The 26,907-nt window shown below is 47.6% G+C and overlaps 1 protein-coding gene across 10 annotated transcripts in view; it reads left to right on the forward strand.

Moving 5' to 3' along the window:
• Positions 1–26,907, forward strand: part of ITPR1 (inositol 1,4,5-trisphosphate receptor type 1) — a 334,496-nt gene that overhangs the window by 235,105 nt on the left and 72,484 nt on the right. For all 10 annotated transcript variants that reach the window (XM_032325752.1, XM_032325745.1, XM_032325771.1 and 7 more), the window contains 2 exons: positions 24,215–24,395; positions 26,360–26,613. In XM_032325752.1, the coding sequence (XP_032181643.1) occupies positions 24,215–24,395; positions 26,360–26,613 (435 nt within the window). The remainder of the gene's footprint in view (positions 1–24,214; positions 24,396–26,359; positions 26,614–26,907) is intronic.

Here is a 26,907-nt window from a genome sequence, read left to right on the forward strand (position 1 = left end):
CTGCCCACAGCTATTCCTATGCCAAGTCTAGCCTACAGACACACCCAAAAAGGGCTTTCTTTTCTGCACGTACGCAGCTGGAGATGGAAAATGTGAGAAGTGCTCCATCAGGAAACTGGCTTGCAAATTCATCCGAGAGAGATCCCTAGTCCTTGGGGCCTTTTCCACACCACACACTTTCTTTTTTTTTTTTTTTTTTGGTTTGGCTTAAGAAGTCAGCCCAAGAGCCAATATTAGATAAGCATTCTCCCACCCCTTCCAGAAGAAGTCACCAGAAGAGCACGTTGGAGAAGCATGTTGGTCTGGTTGCCTCTGACCCCGGTTCGCAGAGATATGAAGCCAGAGAGGGTGATCTGATTTGCGTTTGCTGGAAACGGAAGGCTGGTTTGTGAGGAAGAGCAGCCTTGGTTTGACAGGACACTCACCCTTAGAAGGAGGAGGAGATTGGTGTGTGAGCAAGTTACGTAAAAGGGTGTTGTTTTTGGCAGGGAAGAGAGAAATGAGTCATTTCTGAGTGGTGTTTTCTGACCTCAGGTTTTATCCATATGGGAAATGAGTGTGGCCTGCTGCAGTCTGAAGACTGCTCTGCACCCCGCCTCCCACCCCAGTGTGGGGGGTTTGGGAGCCATTGGAATTGAAATAAGAGGGAGGCAGGTGGCTTCTCCCCAGAAGGCTTCCCTGGACACTTGGCCCTTCAGTTAAAACTGGGAAGAGTCTGAATGGCTGCCTTTGAGAGTTGGTGGCAAAGGGTCAGAGACTTTGGGGACACTGCCTAGAAGGGAAGCCTATGAGGTAGGTAGGAGCTTGGCCTCTAGAGTGGAAACACCTGTGTTGGAATCCCAGCCCTGCCCTTGGTGAGTAGGGTGACCTTGGACTTTCTCAGGATACTTTGAAACTCCCTCAGCTTTCTCATCTGTAAAATAAGAGTTAGAAAAACTAAGTCCCTTCTCATGGAGCTGTTGGAAGGATAAAACAGCAGGACATGGGGGTGAAGCGCCTACCCCAGTAGACACTGCACACCTATGAGCTGCTGTCATGGGGACTGGTCGTTTGGAATGAGGAAGATCCAGGTTCGAGCAATGCTTCTGCCACGTCCCTCTTGAGTACCTGGGGTAAAGTCCTTGACCTCTGTCAGTATGGTAGCCAACTGGAGCACGGGACAGTGGCAGTGTCCTTCTCACAGGGCTCATGAGACAGTTAGACAAGGTGACTCACAGAAGTTGCCTCATGCAGTTGCCACGGTTATAGAAAGATCTCAAAATTGGGTGATTATTTTTACGAATAAATGTTTTTTATTTAGGGCGCCTGGGTGGCTCAGTGGGTTAAAGCCTCTGCTTTCAGCTCAGGTCGTGATCCCAAGGTCCTGGGATCGAGCCCTGCATCAGGCTCTCTGCTCAGCAGGGAGCCTGCTTTCCTTCCTCTCTCTCTGCCTGCCTCTCTGCCTACTTGTGATCTCTGTCTGTCAAATAAATTAAAAAAAAAAAAATTAAAAAAAAAAAAGAAAATTTAAAAAAATGTTTTTTATTTAAAAAATGGACTTCAGGGGCACCCGAAGGCTCAGTTGGTTGAGCTCCTGACTCTTGATTTTGGCTCAGGTCATGACCCAGGTCAGGGTCGTGGGATTCAGCCCCCCGCGTACTGGGGAGTGTCCTTGAGATTCCGTCTCTCCTCCTCCCGCCCCCGCACTCTCGTGTTCACGCTCCCTCTCAAATAACAAATCTTTTTTAAAAATAGACTTCATTTTTTAAAATAGGTTTCTTCTCCAGAAGTTGAATTCTGAGCTTTTGCTTCTGTCTAGTGGTTTATGATCCAGTGGGCCTAGGAGATGCTCTGTTTTACCTTGTTTTCGTCCTCAGTTCACCTAAATCCCACTGATGATAGATTTGAAATGATGTTAGTGGTCCAGAAGGTTGGAACACTTCTGTGCCTTGAGTACTTGTTACTTACAGTGACAGACATTCTGGGTGAGGCAGAAAGTGAAGGGCAGTCCAGTCCAGTCACCCTGTGGTTTTAAGTGCTCCCTGACCCAGGCCTTTACTTTCCTTCCCTGTTTTGGTTTTGCAGGGGGTGGGGGGGAGTCTAATCATTACTTTGACATATGTACCTTACCCTTTTACCATTCTTCTCCATTCCCAAGAAACTGGTGTGTCACTGAACAAAGGTCTTTTAAGATTTTTGGTCTCAAAATTCATTGCATTTTTTAAGATTTTATTTATTTGTCAGAGAGAGAGGGAGCACAAACAGGGGGATTGGCAGGCAGAGGGAGAAGCAGGCTCCCTACAGAGGAGGGAGCCGGATGTGGGATTTGATCCCAGGAGCCTGGGATTATGACCTGAGACCAAGGCAGACATTTCACCGACTAATCCACCCACGCCCCCAAAATTCAGGTTTTGATAGAAACTCAACATTTAAAGAGGGTTACCATTCTTGGGAACATAAGACATGAATGACTCTCCTAAAAAAGGAAAGTGACCCCTCGCACAGCACAGTCCTGGTCATGGCATCTCTCCAAGCGATGGTGGGCACTGCAGAAGGCATGTGCCTCTTGGCTTCGTTTTGTAGTTCGGGGCAAGAAATGACTGCAGGACTTGTCAGCACATGTGTTCGTGGCTTGTCCTCGTTTGGGTATGAGAAGCACAGTCCTGCTGAGTTGCACCCTGGCTCATGATTTTAAAGGAATTGGAGACCCAGTATTATTTTTCTTTTTACCTGAATAGTAAAACCAACAATTTAGGCAGAAGTGGGCAGATACATATATCTGTTCTTCTGGCCTTCCGTGAGAAGACTGAATTTATCAGGGGTTATTGAGAGATCTTTGGAAGCAGAATGTTAATCTCTTTCCCTTGTGCAAAACCTAGAAGCAGGAGTTGGTTTCTAAGAGGTGTCTTCAAAGGAATTCTCAGGTTTTCCATGGTCTTTAAAATTTGACTAAAGAGCAGAAAAAAATGTCAGAGAAGACTTGGAAAACATTATATCTTGAAACATCATTTCATTTTATCCTATTAAATCTGGAACAAGCCCAGATTTTCCTTCTTTCTTTCTCTTCCTTTAGGGCTAGCCAGAGGTCTGTGCTCTTCCTCACTTTCCTTAGTGACTTCTAAGGAGGGAATCCTGCTTACCAGCGTTACCAACTTACCAACTTCAGTATTACCAGTTTACCAACTTCCCGGCTGACACCACAGTCTCCTCTGTTGGCTTGTGATGTGTTAGTCCAGGGCTTGGCAAACTACAGCCAGTAGGTCAAATCCAGTCTATGGCCTGCTTTTGTAAATAAAGTTTTATTGGAACACAGCCATGCTTATTCCTTTAGTTTTGTCTCTGGCTGCTTTCATGCTGTGAGGGCAAAGTTGAATAGTTGCAACAGAGACTGTATAGCCTGCAAAGCCTAGAATATTTACCATTTGGCCCTTTATGGAAATCTCTGCGAACTCCTGTGCTTGTTGAATCTTCACTGTCTAAATATTAATCTGTGGGAGGGAAGGAACCATGTCTTTTCCTCTTTGTTCTGTGCTCTTCATCTCCTGGTATGCAACAATGGGTTTTTAGTAAATATTCACCAGATGACCCATATGCTAAGTCCCAAGATAATTTGGCCACTCATTCGCCTAATAAACAGGAATTCAGAGAAATAGAGGTTTCTACTTTTTCTTTTCTTTCTTTCTTTCTTTTTCTCCCCCCGCCCCACTCCCAGGGCAGGTAATGGTCTGCAGGGGCATTGGGATTGTGTTTTAGAAGACTTTTTTTCCTAGAGGCGATATTCTTTTTCCTTCACTGTTTCTATTCAGATATATTCCACTACCCCTGTTTGTCCCCTTTCAACACAGATCTGGAATGCAGACTAAAGCAGCTCTTTCCTGTGGGGATTTGTCCTTGTGGCTCAAGAGTCCAGATACCTGGGATTGCAGGTTTTTCATCTGTAAGCCCTCTCTGACCATCCTGCCTCAGACCACCACATTTTAAATTAGTCACTTCTTTATGGCCCAGTGCTCTGCTATTTCTGTACCTCCTACAAAGGTTTCCTACTGGCCTCGGGGCATTTAGTTAACATTAAAACGTCTGAAATGTTGGAACCTGGGCTCCAGCCTGTTTGTCTTCTTTTTCTCCAAACTTCCTGGGTGACCTCATCTACTCCCATGGCTTCCAGCTACCGTTCAAGTCAGCAACTCCCAAAGGTGTAGCTCCTGACTCCACCCCTTTGCTGATTTCTAGATTTCTGTTCCAATCTCTGTTGGCATCCCTACCTGTGTTAATTCTAGGTTAGGATGACCTCGGGTGCACCTGTCACCCCTGCTGCTCTGCCCCGTTTGCCCTCTTGTATTCCACGCGCTGGCCAACGGGCTCACCAGCAGCTCTCCTTTCCCTAGGGGAGATACCTTGATGTCTCTGGCCTCTTTCCTCTCCTGCTGTTCATCAGGAGCTCATTTGGTGTCCACTCCACCTCCCAGTAATTTAATGGTCAGTGAGGACTTGTAATGAGCCAGATAGTTGGCACCTTGAGGTTAAATGACATGACCGTCTTGGCCCCACTAGGGTCAAGGGAGCTAGGGTTTGAAATGAGGCACTCTGGCTTCAGAATTCCTACTACTGACCACCATGCTATACCGCCTGCCAGCATGGGACTGTCCGAGTCTGAGCCTGATTCTTTCTCACCTGGATAACTGGGATAGCCTCTTAGAGGCCTCCCTGCCTCTGGGCATTTCCTACTTCCATGCTGCTGTCAGTGATATCCCCCAAACAGAAACTTGACCACTTCATTTCCTGTCTTTTTTTTTTTTTTAAGGTTTTGTTTATTTATTTGACAGAGAGAGAGAGAGCAGGAACACAAGCAGGGAGAGGGAGAAGCAGGCTTCTTGCTGAACAGGGAGCCTGACATGGGACTCGATCCCAGGACCGTGGGATCATGACCTGAGCTGAAGACAGACACTTAACAACTGATCCACGGAGGCGCCCCTCATTTCCTGTCTCAACAGCCTAATGCAGATGCTGGAGTTCACTGCCACCATGATGAAATCCAGTGGCGCCCTGCGTGGTCTGGCCCCACCTGGGTTTCCCTACCCACACTGCTACTCTCTTGTCCTGCAGCCGCATCTGTTCCTTTGCCAGTCCCTTCTGTGTACTCGGATGCCTGTGCTCCGTGTGGGACAGGCCCTGTTTCCCTCTGCCTGGAATACTTCCCAAGCCCTGTCTGAAATGTCTCCTGTTCTGGAAACTTTCTCTTGATCCCCTGAGGCAGAGGAGTAGTGATCACCATCTCTGGGTTGTTCGTTCACTAGAGCAGTCACTGCACTTGAAGTGGAGGCTCTGTGTAGGACCCGAGGGAACAGAAACCAAGTTTGTCTTCACCCCCAAGTTCCTTAGAAAAGTCCCCATGTGTGTGAGGTGAAGGGAACTCGGTCTGTACATAACGTATCAGTGGAGAGAATCCTACCCTGTAAGGGTCCTTCTGAGAACTAGATGAGATGTATGGAAAATGCTCAGCTCAGCAGGCTGCTTGACACATTGTAATTGCTCATGGTGACTTTTTGGTTGTATATTTTCCCTCTGCTCGCCCCCCCCCCCGAGGAATGTAATTTCCCCCAGGATCCAGCCTCTTGTCTGACTCCCCAGCATCGGGACCTTGATGGGTGCTCATTAAATATTCTAAGCGTTCACTGAAGGAATACAAGTTCTGACCCTCTGTGGCCACTGTAATACTCTAGCCTTATTGTCCTTTTTTGAATAAAAGCATTAGGATGTGAAAATTTGTGGTTAGTGGTTGTTACAACTATAAAGGGCCCCCTTCTTTAGGGGTGGAAGGGAGTTAAGTTTAGCTGAGTTCACGGGCAATACATCATGTGAATTTTGGAAGACTGTCCTTACGGTGCCAGGAGCACTCGGGGTCTAGTTCTTCTTCTTAATAATTGCAGTAGTGGGAATAATGAAGACCAGAATCTGAATGTTCATGTTCCAGGAGTGAGGCCACATGCCTTCTCTGCATTATCTCATTTACTCTTTATGGTGATCCTGTGTGGGTCGGTGCTGCCATGACCCTTTTTTTGTTAAAGGGGAAATAAAGGATCCAGGAGGTCAAGTTACTTGCTCAGGGTCACCGAGCTGGCTGGTAATTGTGTCCGGGTTTATTTCCTGCCTCAGCCTGAGGTTTCAGCCCTCTGCGTTGCTGCCTCCCTGTATGAGAAGTATGAGAAGACTCCATTAATTTCCTTGGCACAAAGGTGGCCCACATCCCCTCCCTGACTGGGAACCAAGAAAGGGCGATGGACCCCTTTCGAGGACCTGGCCTCTGTTGATCAGGCAAAGTGGTATTGGTGGCTTCATCTTGCTTGGTCTTTCGGCGGATGGACTCTTTGTGGAGAGTGCGATGCCTTCCGAATATGGCAGAAGACAGTTTGTGTGGCTGGTGTCTGTGCTTTGGTTATAATATTGGCCTGTGAACGACAGAAGGAAACCGTGAAAGTCTTTCTCTTTTAGTCTTGCTGTCTTGTTTGCCAAATAAAAACTCTCAAGTGCTATACGTGCTGCTTCACCTCCAGCAAGCTCCAAGTTCCCAGGTCTATGAAAGTTAATGATGAGGAAACTCGCTTGCATAACTTCCTTTCTGTGGAGACAGAGGTGGCTTGTTTAATTAGGGCTTCTATGAAAGTTTAGATGACATTATTAACAATTTTGGGGTTTTACTTGCATCGAAGGAAGCACATGCACTCCGGCATAATGTGAGGCTTGTTAGCGCTCAGTTTTTACTCATTTTGCACAAAGAGGCTCAGTACACTGAATTCTCCCCATATTTGAGTCTTTGGTTAGTTGGAGAATATTCATTTTGGGGGAAAGAAAAAGGAAGAGTTCCCATTCTAGGGCAGGAGCTGTGCATTGTGCCGTTATGTACTTTATCTGGGCTAGATCGGATAGCTCCAGTTACAGAGGAGGAAGGGGAGGCCGGTCCTGGGATCAAGCCCCGTGTCTGTTTCCCTGCCACTCCTGACTGCTTGTATCTCTGTGCGCTCGCTCGCTCTCTCTCTTTCTCTCTCTCTCTCCCTCTCTCTCTCTGACAAATTTTTTTTAAAAATTTTAAGATTTTATTTATTTTTTGAGAGAGAGCATGTGCACAAGCAGGGGTAGCAGCAGGCAGAAGGAGAAGCAGGCTCTACACTGACCAAGGAGCCCGATGCAGGACTCCATCCCAGGACCCTGAGATCATGACCAGAGGCCAAGGTAGACCCTTAACCCACTGAGCCCCTCAGGAGTCCCAAGAGCCAGAACTCTTACCCAAGGTCACCCAGTTAGCAAAGCTGAGATTTGAACCGAAGTCTTCCTCTCAAACATTTTCTCACCTCTCTGCCCTGCCAGAAAGCCCTGGAGATGGCAGGGTCCCATGTCAGGGAGTTAACTCAGTGCTCCATTTTCACTGAGGGGCTGCGCACCCTGGAGAGCAGTGTCTGTGTTGATACTATTGGGGCTGAGGCCAGGAAGCATTGGTTATTTCATGCAGGAGGCAAGGAATCCCTTCTTGGTTCTACCACGAGTTTTCAATGTCATCCCACCAATCCGCACAATGGTGAGTTTCATAATAACGCATGAGCTTTTCTGTAGTTTCCGCGGTGTCCTTCACTGAGTCACTTTCCCTGGTCAGAGGTGAACTCGTCCCTGACATTACAAGGGCTCCTGCTCAGTTATGTGTCTTGGAGTTTTCTGGAATTCATGCTGGCGGGGAGGGCGGGGAGGGAAAGCCAGAGTGCACTGCAGATGGCTGTCGCAAACCCCTCTACTATTTCCAATTAGTGGATGCATGTGTGAGTTGTATGCCTGTCTTATATTTACAAGAGGAAGTATCCCGTTTAATTTTATTTTCACACCACAAGCCCGAGTGTTAAGAGAACATGGTGTTTTAACACTCCCTCGGTTATCAGCTGCGGCGCGGGGGTTGTGTATTGTCACATACAGTCTTCCGAGTATATTTCTACATTTGTTACCTGGCAACATTGCTGCGTCGGGACATGGAGATGTGTTGGTTCCTACCAGATCTGCACTGTTCATACTGTAGAAGGTAGAGCCTGTTTTTCTGGCAGGAATTTACAAAAGGAGAAGGCAGGAGGCTGATGGAATTCAGCCGAGAGCTGAGCGGAGGCACTGCAGTCACCGTCCCCGGGCTAGGGGGTCGCCAAGGGACGTGGGCGCTTGTCCTGCCTGAGTCTGGGCATGACTGTGTTGTTGCCCACCCACCAGTACTGATGGGAAAGGAAAGCCCCTGCTAGGGATAACAGGCAGTGCATCTCTTGCTGGGGTCACTATCCGAGCTACCTAGAGACCTTCAGGGTCTTTGTTTAGCTGAGGCACTGCATTAGGAACACTGTGTATGGAATTTAAATGCTGAGTGGGGCCTATATATACTCTCAGGCTCTCCTGGCACAACCCCTCCTCATCACGCCCTCTATGATGAACCCCTTCCAAGATGTTTGTGTTCAAAACCCTCCCGTCACAGGTTTCATAGTCCTCTTGGCTAAAGTTGCACTTCCAACTCCAAGAAAGCTCTCTGAGACCTAGGGCATTGAATTCTCTAGCACCTGTGACATTTCTTGACAAATGCCTGAGAGGGGCAAGTTCCCATGGCAACAGTTTCTAAAAGAGTGTTCTGTGGCATCAACAGGTTAGACGAGGTATCCGAGTCACAGAGCTCTGCAGCGCGTCCTGCAAGCATGTCTCCTGTTCAGTTCCTCCGTGCCAAGGCACCCAAGGGGTAGTCTGTTCAGCACGCAGCCCCGGTGGACACTGGAGATCTGGCCAGGTTGGGCTGGGGTTCAGGGAACGTTTGTGTCTCACTGCAATGCTGACTTTTGAAGGCGTCTCTGAGGAGGAGTCCTTTTTAGTCTATTGGACTCTTAATGTCTTGCCTTTTAAGAGAGAAAAGGAGTGCTGATTATGCCTGGTGGCATTTAGAAGCCATCAGTTAGCTTTAAAAAAAATATATATATATATACACACACACATATATATATGTATATACATACACACACACATATATATACATATATATATTTTTTTACGTGCTCTGATCTCCTTTAGAAAATCCAAGAAGCCATTTTATTAATGGTTCTTGACTCTTGGGAATTAATATTAACCCCTAGCATGATCAGAAAGCGTTCTAGGAAGAAGCTATACAATTCCTAAAGATTGATATATATATATTGGATATTTTTGTATACCTGAGCAAGACCTGACCCTGAGGGTTCCAGGCTTGGCTGATTTGTCCTGAGCACCCTTAACTTGGAAATCTATATCCTGCTGTTTAAACTTTAAGATGATCCCTAACTTGATTAAAGTCCCCAACCAGTAGGCCGAGGAAAATGCTTCAGAAAAAACAAGGTCATGCTGCATTTTTTTTGGTAAGCACAGGAATCAACAAAGAGATGTTATATAACTTCTATTTATATCCTCCTTGCTCACTATCTGCAGGCAGACAAGAGTCGCTGAGAAGGGATTTAATGAGCTCTCTGGGTTTGCTCACCTTCCTGAGCTGGTAGGAACCAGCTTGTTCTCAAGTGCGTCAGCAAAGAATCTGGCTGTGGGTGGGCGGTCGGGGTAGGTGGACAGACTTGTTGCCATGGTGTTCTTTAATTCCCCTGTCTCTCAGAGATCTCACTACCCCCCGTCCCTGACTCCTTCCTTCCCCCCCTTTTCTTTCTTTCGTCTTTCTTTCTTTCTTTTTTTTAATCTATAAGCTTCCTTGTTTCTCACACCTACTCATGATTCTTGGAGCTGTCTCCGGAAACAGAAGATTTTTCCTCTCCCCTCTCCCACCCCCCGCCCCCTCCCCCCATTGTGGAGCTCCAGGACATCAGAAGAGTTTCTGTTAAGGTATATTATGTTCACCGTCCCGTATTTCTTTTCCCATGATTTTTTTTTTTTTTTTTAAATTACCCAGCCCCTCCATTATAGGGACCAATCCCAGAAGCCTTTAATCTCACCCAATAGAAGTTTACTCTTCCCTGTTGGATTGCCCCTAAACGGGGTGGTTTCCACTGTTAGTCGTAGGAATGTTGCTCTGCCCCAAAGAAGAAGGGCTGTTTGTATTTCCCTACATCCTCCTGTGTGCTCTTGCCCTGAGCGGATGTCTCCTGTCTCACCTAGCACATTATAAAATAGAACCACAGGAAAGCAAGAGAATGTGTTTGTCCTACAGTGATAATTCCTAGAGCTTGGGCAATTTCTGGTACCTGCAGGTTGTAGGTTGAAATTATTCAGCCTGCACCAAAAAAAAAAAAAAGAAAGAAAGAAAGAAAAAAGAAAAATATGGTGGGGGCTGTTGTGGCTCCTCTACCCAGTTCTCAGCAGGGAAGTGGAACTGCCATTCAGAGAAGTTCCCTGTGGCAGCCCCCAGGAGTGCCCACCACAGAGCCTTCTGAGATGGGCCTGCATTACCATCCACACTCCCACCAGAGCAGAGGTATTGAGAAGATGTGAGTAGGGAAGTTTTCGTGAAATGTTCTTAGAAAAGAAAAACCAGTTCCCAGGAGGACAGGCTTTAAAAAAAAAGAAGCTAAAACCCACCCCTGCCTTGCCCAAGAGTTGTGCAACTCTTAATAGCAGTAGCCTGTTTGAATAATCAAAGGCAAGCTGACTTCCCCTTATTAACTTCTGTTAGAGACATCTGCATGAAATATCCCCAGATTCCAGACCAAGAAGGTAATTTTTTTCCCCCCTCCGAGTAACTGGAGGGACTTTCCCTTTGGAGTTCTTCCAACAGAGTTAACTTCATGGTTGAAAATATTTTCTCATTAGAAACTGCCAGCTTTTTGAATCCTGATGTGGGGATAGGAAAGATACCTCGTCCACAAGCGCGGAGCCTGGGCCCCACGACCTAACTGACATTCACAGCGGGCTTTGAGACGTCTGCCACGACCCTTCTTTTCACTGGGAAGTCTATATCAACCTAAATTTCTTAAGGGTTCCCTTTTTGAGACTGGCAGAGGCTCTCCTGCTATTTCTATCCTTTGCCATGGCTGGGCTTTAAACTACCCATTGACATGGCCCAGACACTGACCGGGCTAGTCCTAGAAACCATCTAACGTCTTCAAGCCACTTTGCAAGTCCCTTTGCATTCGGACTTAAAAAAATATATATATATATATATTGCATTTGAGGAGGCTGTATTTCAGTTGCCCTCACCATACGGTATTTGAGAAATGTGTTTTTATTAGCCTCCTTGCAACATAAGCCCACAAACTGTTCAGCCCAGAGCCCGGGTAGTTCGCATGTCCAGGAGCGAGCCAGGTTCTGAGACGTGAGGCTCACAAATCATTGTCCTCGGTGCCCCATAGTTAATAATGCAGGTGTCAGTGAGGCCAGAGTGGTTAACAGTTAACTAGATGGATTACGGATCTCTAGCCAGCCCGAGCCCATCCCGGAGGCATGTGTGCGAACCCGATAAGCCTCAGAGAGGCGAGAAGGCCACCTCAGCCACCTTCACCTGGTCCTTGGCGTGTTTCACGGTCCCCATTTGGCAGCACGTGGGGCCTCCACAGATGGGGATCTTTGGGTTATTGAGTTAAACTTTATCTGCCGTGCTGCACATCTTGATTCAGCTTAGGGTTCTTGGAACTAAGCCTCCCTCAGGATTACTGTGTATTCACCAACATAGCAAACACGCGTTGAGCACCGGGTGGGTGCCGGCCATTATATGAATTGGCTGAGACAGAGTCCGGGATAAGATCAGTCTGGGCTCTGCCCTCTAGGAGCTCGCAGTCCAGTGGGAGAGGGGACTAGTAGACGAGTTAAATAACACCCTGGGAGAAGGATGAGCAAGGAAACAACCAGGGCACAGAGGGTTTAGGAGAACCCACTTAGGATGGTCAGGAAGGCTTCTCTAAGGAGGTGCCATTTAAGCCCAAACCTAACCGAGGAGAAGAGAGCAGCCATGCGGAGAGCAGGGGCAGGAGCGTTCAGACAGACAGGCTGGCGTGGGCTGGGCCTCTTGCCAGAGCTGAGAGAGGCCAAGGTGGCAGAAGCATAGCAGTGGGGGGAGCAGGAATGAAATGGTGGCTGGACCCCAGTAATACGCTTGTCATCAGGTGACCTGACTGCCAACCCCTAGTCAGTGCTTCTAAAGGGCACCAAGTTGGCTCAGGCCATCTCCTGCTGGCATCCACGGGACTGATGCCAGAGCCATAATATATTAAGCAGCACTTAGGCTGATGAGAGCTGTGCAATTTCATCCCGCCGTCTCCGTCCGTTTGGCCATCTGTACGTTCTACTGCCCCATCCCAAGGATGTTCTTGGTGGCTATAGGGAAGCTCCCTGATGGGCCAGAACCTGGTGAAATGGGCCTGGAAGGTTGGGAGATGCAAGTCCTGGAGCTTTGCTTTTGGGGTCCCTGGGGGGCTGTCCCCTGAGAGTTGGTGGAATTGAGCAGAGGACTGAGGGTGACTGTGGGACCTCCATCAGGAAGGCACTCGCGTGGGTTGATGGTATGCTCTTTGCCAGGCAGTGTCCTTGCCCCCAGCAGGCCAGAGTATATTTATTGTTCTTTGGATTTTATGGTCGAGTGGATTTGTCATAGGTTTGCTGAGAGCAGGGAGGAGAAGGTGGCTGGTATAAAATACCTACCAGGTGCCAGGCCGCTGCTGGGCTTCCCCGTGTTACCTCCTCTACGGCATCCCACAGGCCTCTCTGGAGGTACTTACCCTCCACTCTCCTCCATTACAGGTGAGGAAAGGGAGACCGCTCATTAATAGATGACCTGTCCAAACACACCCAGCTCCTCAGTGCCCCCTGCCCATCCACTTCTCCCTTACTAAGGCTGCAGGATACAGAGCCCTTTCTCCAAGCCCCTGCCGCTGTCTGTGCAACCACAGGCAATGGGTGTGCAAAGGATTGTTCTTGACATTGATGCAGAGCTCACGTTGGATGCCCTGTGGAACTTCATAACTTTTAGGGCAGGAAAATTCGGTCCCTGTTGATTAATTGCCCACAGAACACAGAATGGAAGTAAGACCAAAGATCAGAGTTCTTCCCTTCCAGCTCCTGTGTTAGTCCCCTTTCTCGGTAGCACAGATTGAACTCCCAGGTGAAGTGGGAAGGAACAGGCAAACTCTACCTCAGCCCCCCGTGCTCTCTCGTGTGGATGCATGGCTGGGATTTTTGGTGATAGAGTTTTCCACACACCTCTTTGCAGCCCTTAGGCAGGTCAGAGCTTGCTCAGAAGCCTTCTGTGTCCCCCATGGCAAGTCTGTGGGCAGGCGACATGGGACCTGAGAGTTTCACCCTAACCGCCAGAAGTTACTTTTCATTGAGTCATAGAATGAGCTCTGGAGTGCACCGTCAGAGGCTGGCATGCACCTCCTGCAGCCCCAGACACGTACTGGAGGCCGTCCTGCATCCTCTTCCGTAGCTGAATCGATGTCCATAGACGGAGCTTCTAACACCTCCCTGAGTGCTTTAACAAAAGGCCTTTCTGGGGTCCAATCCAAGTCTCCTTTGCTCTATACTACCTTTCCTTTGCCTAAGCCTCCTGCTGATATGAAGAGCAGCCACAGTGCCTTCTTACATGTGAGGAAGAGTCCCAAGGATGTCCCTCCCATAGTCCCCTGCGACATCAGGCAATGTTGGAGGCTGAAACAACTTCACATTCCCCTGGTCATCTTTGCTTTTCTCTGAAGGCTTTCTGTTTTTTCCTTCCATCTTCGGCTGAAAGAGACAGCTGCCAGTCCACACCAACAAAAGATGCTGACTTTTGGCATCCATATGGCGGTTTGGGCATTGAACCCAGAGAAAATTTGGAGTCTTCTTATTGTCTTGTTCCTGTTTCCTCCAGAAGGATCCCTGACCTGCCTTTCTGAAATCTGTTTGATTTTACTGTTAAATATTCCTAGAGATGTTTGCTTATAGTTTACCTACACATACAGGGACTTTGTAAGATAACACCTTAAAATTTTTTTTCTTAGGAAGTACAGATTGTTGGTTGTTGTTGATGAATATGTGAAAAAGTGTTAGTGTTTTGATCCACACTGAGGAGAAACCAGCCTGCTTACCAAATAGGGCAGACTTTGTCCACAGCTGCTGATTCCTGTAGGTGCTGGGAGATGAAAAAGGAGAGGTAAGCTTTCCATCCTAGGAGAAAAATGGTTCTTATAGAACAGGTTGGACCTTACTGCTTGCTAATATTCAAATTAATTCACCCTGGGAAAAGTCATGACAAGCCACTGCTTTGGCCTTGACCTTGAAACTCAGGCCCTTACTTGGAGCTCAGTGAGCAGAATAATTTGAGTGAGGATCTCCACGTCCTCCACCTCTTCTCTCAGGCGTTAGAAGGCAGCAGTGACCCAGAAGGTGGCCTCCATCAGCTCTGACATGGCAGAGTCGTTGAAAGGGCATTTGTGTCTAAGTCCTCAGGAGGTAGCTATATGGTGTAGACCAGGGAGAACTTTTTTTTTTTTAAGATTTTATTAATTTATTTGACAGAGATCACAAGTAGGCAGAGAGGCAGGCAGAGAGAGAGGAGGAAGCAGGCCCCCCGCTGAGCGGAGAGCCCGATGTGGAACTCGATCCCAGGACCCTGGGACTATGACCTGAGCGGAAGGCAGAGGCTTAACCCACTGAGCCACCCAGGTGCCGAGAGAACTTTCTTTGAGAAGAATGAACTTGAAATGTGGGTATCTTTCCAACATAGACTTGGTTTGCTTTGTCCCTTCTTTCTTTTCTACTTTGAAGTTTATTTTATCTCTAAACTCACAGAAGCTAGAGATAGCTTTACAGAGCTTGGTGAGCTGAAAGTTCCAGATGTCTACTGGTTGAAACCCATCAAACCTTGCAAAAAAAAAAAAGTCCTTCTTAGAGTGATAATTTATACCAGAGGAGTGTTTGATTCTTAATGCCCAATTTATTAATTCTTAGACTCTTCCATTGCATCATACTTCTAAAGAATGGTGGGGAAAAAAAGAAACGATAACGGAAAAATAGCTCATGTTGAATGTTGCAGGACTATCTGTGAGGAGGGTCTGACCGCAAGCTTGTATTCTGCCTTATGTTAAACTTTGAGAACCAGAAGCAAAATTGTTTATTTTTATGTTTAAGCAATCTGAATGGCTTCTCTAGTGAAATTCCAGCTGGATTTTTTTTTTTAAGCTTTCTTTATTGTGACAGTTATGAGAACTGCTATTCATTTACTGTCTTGACCTGCCAGTATCAGCTAGAATTGTTTATCGTTGGGTGTTTTGTGGACACCAGACTTTGGTCATCATGGAACACCCAGCACTCAGGTTGAGCCACGTATCCTACGTTCTAATACCTTTCCCTTAAAAGGGGGAATGGATAGATAATGGCAGCACCATACATTTCAATAGGTTCCCAGAGTAATGAAAATGTTTTTCACACGTAATGTTTCATAACTGCAACCTTGATGGGCCCCCAGCTTCCATGTGATGCAGGCAAGGCAGGTGATAAGAGTCTCGTTTTTCAGATAAGGAACCGGGGGCATAAATGCTGTTAAGTAAATTGCCCAAGATCACGTGGCTGCTTAGTGAGGAGCGAAGGCTGAAACTGAGGTTTCCAGATGTCCGGTTCTCCAAGCAGCTGTGCCTAACCACGTGTGGTTTATCGCCAGTTCATGGTCCACGGTCCTGGGTTTTGATTATTGTCCTTGGTTTCTAAGACAAGGACTCCCGACCTAAAGCTGTCATTGTGTGACAGTGGTCTTGTTAACATGTAACCCCCAGCCCTGGGCAGTCTCCAGCTGGCAGAAGGGTCTCGTTCGGGAGCCCATCTGAACAAGTGCATCGGGCCTCACATGAGCACTTACCAGAGCTATTCTTTCCTGTGAGAAGAGTCTGTGTTTGTGCAGCTGAGAGACTGGGTGTGGTGGGGAGGGGGGTGTGGATTATAAAAAGCCAGGAGGTATTTAGAGGTTGGCAAACTTTGCTCAGATGAGAGGTGTTTAGCAAAGCAGAGAGATCGCGAGCATGGGCTGACAGCAGACAAGTGGGGCCTGAGTCCTGGGGTACCGCCACCATTTCCTAGCTGTGGGACTGGGCAAGTTATTTAACCTCCTGGAGCCTTAGTTTCCTTATCTGTAAGGCGGGGTTAATAATAGTACACACCTCATGGGGTCATTACAAGGATTAAATGAGATAATATAGGTAAAGCATTTAGGCAGTACCTGGAAAATAGGCAATGTTCAGTGAGCATTCACTGTAACACAGTTTATGGAAGTGGGGGTCCCCAGGAAACGGTGACTGCTCAGTTAACCACAGGCACAGGAGAAGAACTCCCCAGGTAGCCTTGGGCAGCCTCGGTAGCCATCGCGGTCCCTCTGACACCTGCAGAGAGTCTCTTCACGCTGGGAAGGTCTGGTTGGGGATGTCTCCCCAAGTCCCCGAGACCCCCCAAGGCCATGTGTGATGTCCTTGTGTTTCAGAGGCAGAGTGAAAAGAGAAAAATCAGACTCTAGGGAGGAATTTCTGTCAGCCACTGGAAATTCAAACATTGAGCACTGTTTGGCAGTCACATTTTTCAAATTCTTGGACTCAGTCTGAGGACTTAATTCATTTTGCAGCAGATAAGTGACCAGAGTGAATGTCATGGGCTGTGGTGGTTGGGTCATGTAGTACTAGGCAGTGAAATGGAAAAGCTCATTCTCTGGATTCCATCCAGGTCCAGCACAAAGGCTTCTAGAAGGTGGGCCATGCTCCGCGTGGAAATACTTTCCTGTGGGGCAGGATCCAAGCCTCCAAGCTGTCCTAGTGGCACTGTGGACCGCTGCCCCCAGACCACCCCTGTACCTGTCATGCTCCATCCTGGATCGTGTCCACCTCTGCTGCCTGCCACCCCCCATTCTTAAGTGAAGATGCCCATGAAGGGCTTCTCCCTCCAGAAAGGCCTTGTGTTCCTGTAGGTGTAGGTTGGCTGGCTCTGTGTTCTGGGGTACAAAGTCTGTCTTTGCCCCCTAAGTCTGTGAACTCTAGGGAAGGTGGCTTTTCAAGAAGGTGCTTATGGGCTCACCTTCCCTGGTGTGGGTGTGCAGTGCCTGGAGCAGCTTTCTGGTTTCTGTCTCCCATTCTTCTCCCAGGACCCCTTGCCTGCAGTATAATTGACGCTGTGACCTCTTGACCCTAAAGAAAGGAGTGTGGGCCCACCCCCTCCCACACAGGGCCTGCCTGTCACTAGGAGAGCTGCCGCTGTCTGCTAGTCCCGAACTTCGGGGTACCTCTTATTTCAGAAGCCAGGTGGGCTTGTCATCAATCGTGGTCCGCTTCTTTGCAAGGACTCGAGCGGCCATAGTGGGCAGCCGCCGGGTGAACGAAGCAATACCTTAGTATTTTCAAGTGATCCTAAAGGATGCTTTCATTATTATCTTAAACTAAGACTTCAGTCCCTGAGTCTCTTTACAGCTTAAGCAGCCCAAGGAGGGCAAACTGTGTCCACGTGACAGTTACCAAGGGCAAGAACATGCCCTCGGACCATCGCCTCACCCAGCCACAACCCAGCATGGTCAGAAGTTGATTGGTTTGCGCAGTTGGAGACAAAGACCCTCTGTGGCCTTGGCAAGTCTCTTCCGCCCCTTAGGCCTCAGTTTCCTCCTTTGTAAAATGTGGAGGGCCAGACTAAAGGGGTAGTTTCCAAACGATATTCTTTGTAGCCGTGCAGCTCCGAGGAGTTCCAGGGGCTGAGAGAGGGTCCCTCCCACTCTCTTTCCAGCCAAACAGTTCTGCCAATATCTCTCTTAAACATGGGGTCTTTCCCTAAGGTGGTGTTTGGGGAGGGAGGAAGCATGGGTTTCTCTGCTGGAAACCGTATTGGAAACTGCTGGAATAGAGTTCTTCCTGCTTTCACATTTTGTGACGAATGTTTTCTTTTTTTTTGCAGTATTTTCTCATTTTTCGGCTTGGCTTACGAAGGCCACGCCTGGGTCCCCATCCACCATGGTCCTCCAGAGCTGCCAGGGAGGTGGCCACGGCGCATGCTCCCTTGCTCACCTGCTCCTAGCCCCTTCCTTAAAGCCATGCCAGGTAGACCTGTTGTCTGTGATGTAGGGGTTGGTACTGTCTATCTGCCCCCAGAAGTGCCACCCCTGGGGCTGGTCCTCCATGTGTTCTCAAAAAGGCAGGATGGTAGCAAGGGCCGGGGGTAGGGAAAGCAAGAAGCACCGGACCTCTCCCAGCCCAACTCTCTCCTCTACAACGGGGCAGATTGATGCATGATGATTTCTGTCGTGGCAGTCTCGTAAGATGCTGACAGGATGGCTCATGTGGAAGGGGCTTTGAAACTGCCTGTGTTTTGGAGATGCGTGGAGGGCGAAGAAAGGTCAGCCGTGCAGGCAGCAGCACAGACCCCTCTGCTGGCGGAGACGGCCTCAGAGGATAGCTCCTTCTCTGGACAGCTTTACGTGGTTTTCTAGCTTTCTGGGAACGAAGCCGATCTTCTTTTCCTTGCTCCCTTTTCATTGTTGCATAATTCACATACTGTAATATGCACAGATTTTAAGTGTACAGTTTGATCAGATTTGACAAATAATGCCTACCTGTGTTCGTTTTCTATGGCCGCTGTAACCAGTTACTACAAACTAAACAACTGAAAACAACCAGAATTTTTACCTCCCGAGTTTGACAGGAGTCTTAACTAGGATGAAATCCAGGTGTTGTCAGGGCTGCGTTCCCTTCTGGAGTCTCCAGGGGGAATCCATTTCCTTTTCTCTTCCAGTAGAGGCTGCCTGTGTTTCTTGGGTCAAGGCCCCTTCCTCCATCGTCCCAGCCGGCGGTGGCGCATGGAGTCCTCAGATGGCCTCACTCTGAGTTCCTCTTCCGTCTCCCTCTTCCACGCTTAGGATCTTTTGATCATATTGCCTTCCCTGCATAAGATAATCTCCCTCTTTTAAGGTCAACAACTTTGTCTCCCTTCACCGTGGAAGGTAACACATTCACAGGTTCCACGTTTTATTCTTAGTGTTGTAGTTATCTCTACCACAGCCTCTGTTTACCACCAGCCTCATCAGGGTTTTCCTTCAGTCCAGAAAGTTCTCTTGTTTCCCTTCAGTCTCCCCACTCACACGCCCCAGGAGCATCCACTGTTCTGACTTCTCTTACCACCATGTAAGATTACCGACTCTAGGCCAGGTGAATTTTGAGTGGTTACCTCACACTTGCTAGGTGGGGGTGCTGTGAAACTTTTGAAAAAGCAAAACCGTCTCTACATGACACTACTGACCCTTAGTTGGAGAAAAGGGTGATTCGTAAGTTCAGGGAGGAAAGTAGACAAGGAGCTTGTAGAAAAAAGGCCCTGCTTCAGAAATGACAGATGTTGGTGAGGATGCGGAGAAAGGGAAACCCTCGAGCACTGTTGGTGGGAATGCAAGCTGGTGCAGCCACTGCAAAACAGCATGCAGGGTCCTCAAAAAATTGAATGTAGAGCTACCCTGTGACCCAGCAATTGGACTACTGGGTATTTAGCCCAAAGATACAAATTTAATGATCCAAAGGGCCACCTGCACCCCCATGTCAATAGCGCAGTGTTCATGACAACCAAGCTATGGAAGGAGCCCATATGTCCATTGACAGATGAATGGATAAAGAAAATGTGGTATATATATATATATATACAATAGAATACTACTCAGCCATCCAAAAAAATGAAATTTTGCCATTTGCAACAATGTAGGTGGAACTAGAAGATAAAATGCTAAGCGAAATAAGTCAATCAGAGAAAGACAATTATACGATCTCACTCATATGTGGAATTTAAGAAGCAAAACAGGATCATAGGGGAAGAGAGGGAAAAATAAAATAAGATGAAATCAGAGAGGGAGACAAATCATAAGAGACTTTTAATTACAGGAAAACTGAAGCTTGCTGGAGGGGAGGGGGTGAAGGGAGGGGGTAACTGGATGATGGACATTAAGGGGGGCACGCGATGTAAGGAAAACTGAGTGTTCTATAACACTGGTGAATCACTGACCTCTATCTCTGAAACTAATAATATATGTTGGTTGAATTTAAATTTAAAAGCACAAGTAAGTAAAGCAAAAAGAAAAAAAGAAAAGTCCCTGCTTCAAGAGCCTGAGGTCTGGGAGGAAAAGTACCCACCTGCTCTGGTCTGAGGTCCCACCTGCATCTGGGGCAAGAGTCCTGGGGAGGGTGTCCCCTCTCCCCTCCCAAGTCCTCCAAATATAATATCACAGAAAGAGGTTTAACAAACAGGGTTTTGAACTGTGTGCAGGGCCCTGGTCTGGCCGAGTCCAGACTGTGCTGCGCACCGGGAGAAGGGCAGTGACTGCCTCCAGGAGCCCCTAACTGAGGGCCCCGTTCCTCAGCCCCCCATTTACCCTTTGACACATCATGCCCCTGTAGGAGAGGTATCTTAGCTCTTCTGCACTGCTGTCACTTTTCACTTCTCCTCTTACACAAGATAGCACTGCTTCCCTTCTGGAGACCAAGCTTCTTCCCTCCAAAGTATCTTTAATTAGATTCTCAGGCAGGAGACCTGAGGCGACAGCTCTTGACTCTCACAGTGTCTCGGTGAGGTTACATTTGTCACCGTGTGGGCATCTCAGGGATGTGCTAAATACTTGATGTCCATTATATTTTAGGGTACCCTGTACTCCCAGATACAAGTAATAACTACCCCTAGAGAACTTCTGTGTCAGAAAACACACATGAAGCTTTACTCTGGGTTCCTGGCACCTTATAAGCAGTCAGGAAATATCGGTCATTGTGCCTATTACTGTGATTTTCTCATTAGATCTTCATAACCACCATGTGGTACTGTTACCATGGCCATTTTTCTGATGAGAAAATTTGGGTTTCAGAGATATCATCACTTTCTAAGGTGATATCAGCTCATGAGTAGCAGAGCTGAAACCCTGGTGTCTCTGTCTCCAGAGACAGAATTCTCACACTTCACTACCCAGCCCTCACCTCTTAGGGGGATGCCTTCACTGTGGGGTTTTCACATTATACTAATGTGATGGCTGCACACAGACACACACACACACACACACACACACACACACACACACGATGCTCAGTGGGCCCTGTGCTAAGTGCTTTGTGGGCACCGTGGCAACCCTTCCAAGTGGGTTCAGAGAGACTGAGTAACTTGCCTCAAATGACAGAGCTAGTGAGTGAGGGACCCAGGGGGTTCTGACTGGAAAGCCTGCCTCCTAACCCCTTCATTCAGGAATGTTTTCCTTCCTTCGAGGCACTGGCAATATTTTTCCTTTTGATACTTACTAATAACCCCTGGAGTATGCCTTCCATTTCAGCAGAATGGCTGGTTACTTCAGGGACTCAGGACTGCCCTGAATCATCTCTTCCACCTTCCAGCCTCCGGCCTTGTTTAGTCCTGGTTCTTGGTGCTTACTCGTGTCTCTGTACCTAGTGTCTACTTTCTTAATTTGTTGACCACATTCTGTTTATAAAGCGGCTTCAGATCCTTGGGGGACTAAGGACTGATATAAATAATGCAAAATAAATATACTGGCTGTTGCAAAACATATATAGAAGTGTGTAATCCTCAGTCACTTGCCCTTCTCCCGTTTCATAAGAGGTTCCCCTCCCCTGGCCCTATCAGTTGACATCTGTTGGGTTAACCAGCTAGACGTTAAGCAGTGCGGTTTGTAGCTGGTGATCGCTCGCCACCGTGTTGCGTTGTTACCAATGACAGATGGCAGGCTTTACTTATTTATTTATTTGCTTACCTACTTAAAGTGCCTTTTTTTTTTTTTTTTTTTGAGTGACCAGATTGTCTAAAGGATGCTTTTTAAGTTGCCTCCCTGCGACAAGAAGACTAATGGGGTAGCAACTGAAGTTAATTGCCCCAAGGGGCCCCCTTCTGGTGCAGTCTCCCCATGACCCCATGTGGGTTAAATATTGTATGGCTTATCTTGGTAAAAAATGTAGTCATCATAATTAGGTGGTTATAGGTTGAGTTCTGAGTCCCCACCTCTCTCCTTTTGTTTGTAGACAGCATCAGCTCTCAAAGAAGTGAACAGTTAGAACTTGCTTTTTCATATTTGAGCAGTTTTCCAGAATTAATCTGTGTTGGGGGTTTACTTCTGGAACAGCCACTGAATATAAGCAGGATCTGATGGTTAGAAGGAGCCATGAAGTATTGGGTTGTGTTCATTCTTTCCTCAAATGATTAGGAAACTTCTTCTAGGTGTTGGGGCTCCTGTGGGTGCTCTGGAGAGAGCTGTAAAGCATACAGGTGAGGCACCTGGCCTCTTGGAGCTTGCACTCTGCATGTAGGTAAACAACAAATACAACAGAGACCACTTGCTACGAGGAGAATAAGACAGGGCAGGGGAGAATAAGCAGTTGACTGGTTTGCTGCCTCAGGTAGGATGGTCAGAGATGGCCTCGCTAAGGAGGTGGTGTTAGTGGGGATGAGGGGATTCTAGCCATGGGAAGAGCCAGGAAAAGCAAGGAAAAACAAGGCAGTGGCCCTGAGTGTCTGATATAGCGCGCTGCCGGCATTCTCTTGGGTCAGTTTCATAAGGATAAATGGCTATTTTTAGTAAAACGTCCTTAGGGTGATTATTGAATTACTGGGTCTTTTCCTTACTAGCCTACCAGTTTTATCAGGGGCAGGGTCCAGGCCTTTTTCTGCTCACCATTGCGACTCCTATGATGGGCCTAGAACCTAGAACATGACAGGCTCACAGTAAATGCTGGATGCGTGGATAAACAGGGAGATGCGTAGGTGCCTGGCTGAATGGGTAAGTGGATGGGATGATGGATGGAGAGACGAAATAGTAAGAAACCTAAAAGAAGATAAAAGGTAGTAAAGTGCAATGGAGGACACAAAAGACTTGAGCTTGGTTCGAAGAGCGTGGGAGCCTGGGAGGACTCATGACACACAGAATAAGGCCAAGCAGGAGGTCGGCAGTGACTTGTACTGCCACCGGGAGCGGGTGGAGGGGAAAAGGTAGAACCAGGGAGCACAAGTTGGAAGGATGGATCTTTGCTATATATTGAAAGCAACCGGGAGTAAGGAAGAAGAGTGAGAGGGAAAGGAAAGAGCACAATGAAGAAGCGCTTTGTCGGCAAGTGAGACCGACATTTGTCGAGGCAGCACGGGGGCTAGTGGCTAGGAGAAGGGTCAGGGGCCGCACTTGCCTTTTGGCAGATAGAAACACAGTGGCTTTCCCCGGGCCGGCTGGATCAGGCAGCAGGTGTTGCGGGGGTGGGGCAGGGTGAGAGATGGAGGAGTTACGGGGCTACAGTGGCTGTTAAGGTTTTACTTTTTTCTGGGATTGCAAGCCTTAAGGCTACCTTCAGTAGGGAAATGCCATCTTTCCAAAAGGGGGAGGATTTGAAATTGGCAGAAAGATCCAACCGGGAGAAGCAAATATATTGTTTGGAGCTTTGTTTTATTCCTCTGGAAATGACCGTATTGTATTTTTATGTAAATAATTCACAACAGCGTGGTGTTTGCAAAGGGGTGAAAAGAGAATACTCATAAATGGAGTTGAGACACCATATTGTGTTTTTACATCAACATTGTGTACTATTGCTTGCAGTGGGCCCAAAAACAAATGTGCATCCAAGAGACAAGCTACCTGTTAACGTTGAGCTTCTTCATCTAACCACTCTCTACCTGTCCTTCAAGACCTGGTTTGAAAATCACCTTTTCCACAAAGATTTTGGGATCACTGTGGCCCCTGGCATCCTGGCCAGCTCTGTGCTTCTAGGATGTAACCGTGTAGCTTCTGGAGCACGTATTACTGACACATTTTTGTTTTACTTACGAACTTGTCACCCTGACCTGGTATGGAGCTGTGTAGGGGTGGGCAGCACGTCTTACTGGTCTGTAGGTATTCACAGGGCCGCGCACAGTGGAGGGACTCACAGAAGTCCTTCAACACATGACAGAACCTGCAGTAATCACCAGAAATATCTTGTTTCCATTGTTAAAGAAGTTGTTTTGGGTGTGTGCAGGTGCTTGTTCTTAGTAGGCTGGATTCTCCCCACCACCACCCCCCTTAGAATGTGTCTCAAGCCTGTGTTACTGTCCATCAGAGATATCCTGTGGCGGGCTGCTTTAAAGTCTCCTTGTAGAAAACCTCAGGGCGTGCAATCTGGAAAACAGTAGTGCATGGAACCAACTTTGGTCCAAACCTAGACCATTTGTGAAGTTTTGCAGCTGGCTCGGATCTCCGTGAGGTTTTGGTGTCTTGAGTGGGATTAGATCACTGGTCTGTCACAGTGTTGAAAAATCTGTGGGTTTTCCTCGGCAGCACTCCTTTTTCTGCCGGTTAACAGAAGACAAGAAGTCAGAAAGATTCTTCAAAGTCTTCTATGACCGAATGAAGGTGGCCCAGCAGGAAATCAAAGCAACAGTGACCGTGAACACAAGTGACTTGGGGAATAAAAAGAAAGATGATGAGGTAGACAGGGACGCCCCATCCCGGAAAAAAGGTAAGTGTTCCCCTGAGTGCAGCCCTTCTACCAGCTGGACCTACAGACTCCAAACTATTCTACCTGAGGCTTTCAGGAGAAGCAGACCAGTCTGGTTACAATGTAATTCTTCCCAAGTAAGCAGAGCTGAACTGCTCAAACTGTGGTTTGGCGGTTCTTCTTGTGTAAAAAGATGTATGTACCTTCTTCCTGGTCAAGCTCAAGGTTTTATTGGCAGGAAATCCATTTGTACTCTTTTCCTATAATTTTCTATTCGATGGTAGGGAAAGTTAAGACACAAACTTAGGGGCACCAGAGTCTCCGTGGGGAGTCTGCTTAAGATTCTCTCTCTCCTCTCCCTCTTGCTCTCTCACGCACATGCTCTTTCTCTCTCCCTCTTTAAAATAAATAAGTAATGGCTGCATAATATTCCACTGTATCAAAATCTTGCCATTTGCAACGCCATGAATGGAACTAGAGGGTATTATGCTAAGGGAGCAAAGTCAATCAGAGAAAGACAATTATCACATGATCTCACTGATATGAGAAATTTGAGAAACAAGGCAGAGGATCATAGGGAAAGGGAAGGGAAAATGAAACCAGGTGAAACCAGAGAGGGAGACATAAGACAAGAGACTCCTAATCTCAGGAAACAAACTGAGGGTTGCTGGAGTGGATGGGGGGGGAGGGATGGGGTGGTTGCATGATGGACATTGGAGAGGGTATGTGCTATGGTGAGCGCTGTGAATTGTGTAAGACGGTGATTCACAGACCTGTACCCCTGAAACAAATAATACATTATATGTTAATTTAAAAAAATAATTAAAAATAAGTAAATCTTAAAAAAAAACAAACACTTCAAAACTGGGTATGTATCACTTGTCACGTAATTCCCCCATATTTTCAAAATTATTTGAAAGTTTCTAAAGTTGTTCATTCATGCTCTCACCCAGAGAAGTCATACTTGGAAGTAGGTAGATGCATCAGTGTTCAAGTCAAATGGCTGTGAACAGGCTAACGAGCCACGACGGGCCTCTTGTTTTAAGTTGAGAACTGGGTTTCTCAGCCACAGTACATTTGGCCTCTGGAGGATGAGTCACTGGAGGGGCTAATCTGTGTGCTGTGGGGTGTTTGACAGCATGTGTGGCCTCTACCCAATAGATACCAGTAGACTAGAAGTGTCCTGCAACAAACTAGAAGTGTCCTCAGAGTGTGCTGATTGTCCCCGGGGTGGGGGTGAACACAAAGTCAGCTCTAGTTTATAACCACTGATCTAGAAAGGGAATAAAGAAAGGGAGAAAAGCTAACATTTACTAAGTACTTTCTATGAACCAGGCACTATTCATCCTTTACTTGATTTGGAACTGAAATTAACCCTGTACAAGAGATAGAATTGTTACCCCCATTTTACAGATGAGGAAACTGAGGAGCGGAGACTGACTTGCCCTTGTTAAGGCTATGCAGTGAGTAGGTTTTGAACCCAGGTAGACTGGCTGCAGGGCACCGCAATCCTCACGCTGATACCTTCTAGGGTCACTGTGAGGGTTCGATGAGGTAACACACAGTGCCTTGGTACTTCGTGGAAAGCGCTCAACTTATCGTCACCACAGTAACAGGGAGTTAACAGTTGTGATCCTTGTTATGTTGACTCTCTCAGAAGCTTCTCTAGGTAGAATTCACTGATCCTCTCTCCCCTTTGCAGATGAGGACCCTGAGGCCCAGAGCCATACAGATTTGTGAGGCTGATGGAGCCAATACTAAGACTTTTCCTCTAAAACAGTGCAATCTTAGATACAATGTCAGAGCCATAAGCGAGTGGGCAGGGCATGACCCAGTTTCGACCGTAAGGACTAAGAGAAGTGTTTGTCCAACCTTGAAGATTTCTAGCGAATACCAGAATCTGCCTTTTGGAACATTCTCTCTCGTGCTGTGAGCAGGTCTCCTGAGGATTCAGCAGCATTGAGTGTCTTCTGTTTGCATTCTAGCCAAAGAGCCCTCAACGCAAATAACGGAAGAGGTCCGCGATCAGCTCCTGGAGGCCTCTGCTGCCACCAGGAAAGCCTTCAGCACCTTCCGGAGGGAGGCTGACCCCGACGACCACTACCAGTCTGGGGAAGGCGCCCAGGCCACAGCAGACAAGACCAAGGACGAGCTGGAGATGAGCGCGGTCATCACCATCATGCAGCCCATCCTGCGGTTCCTTCAGCTCCTTTGCGAGAACCACAACCGGGACCTGCAGGTGAGGGCTGGCCCCCAGGGCTTGCAGCTCCTCGGACATCTCTGCTCCCCTCCCCTCCACCAGTGTCCTTGAGCTGAGGACCCAGGACGGTTCTGACCTCTGGGCAGCTGACCCGTTTGTCTGTCTTCCCCACCGTCTCCACAGGGACAGGAGCCAAGTCTCTTGCGCACCAGTTTGGTGCCTCCTGCATACGTAGTGAAATGGGGGTATGTGCCTGTGTGTGCATGCGAGTGGTCGGCTGCCGCGGACGCAGGTAGAACGTGGATGGACGCAGGACGGATGAATGATTACGTA

This window comes from Mustela erminea, chromosome 1 (assembly GCF_009829155.1).
Source record: "Mustela erminea isolate mMusErm1 chromosome 1, mMusErm1.Pri, whole genome shotgun sequence".
Taxonomy (NCBI): Eukaryota; Metazoa; Chordata; class Mammalia; order Carnivora; family Mustelidae; genus Mustela; species Mustela erminea.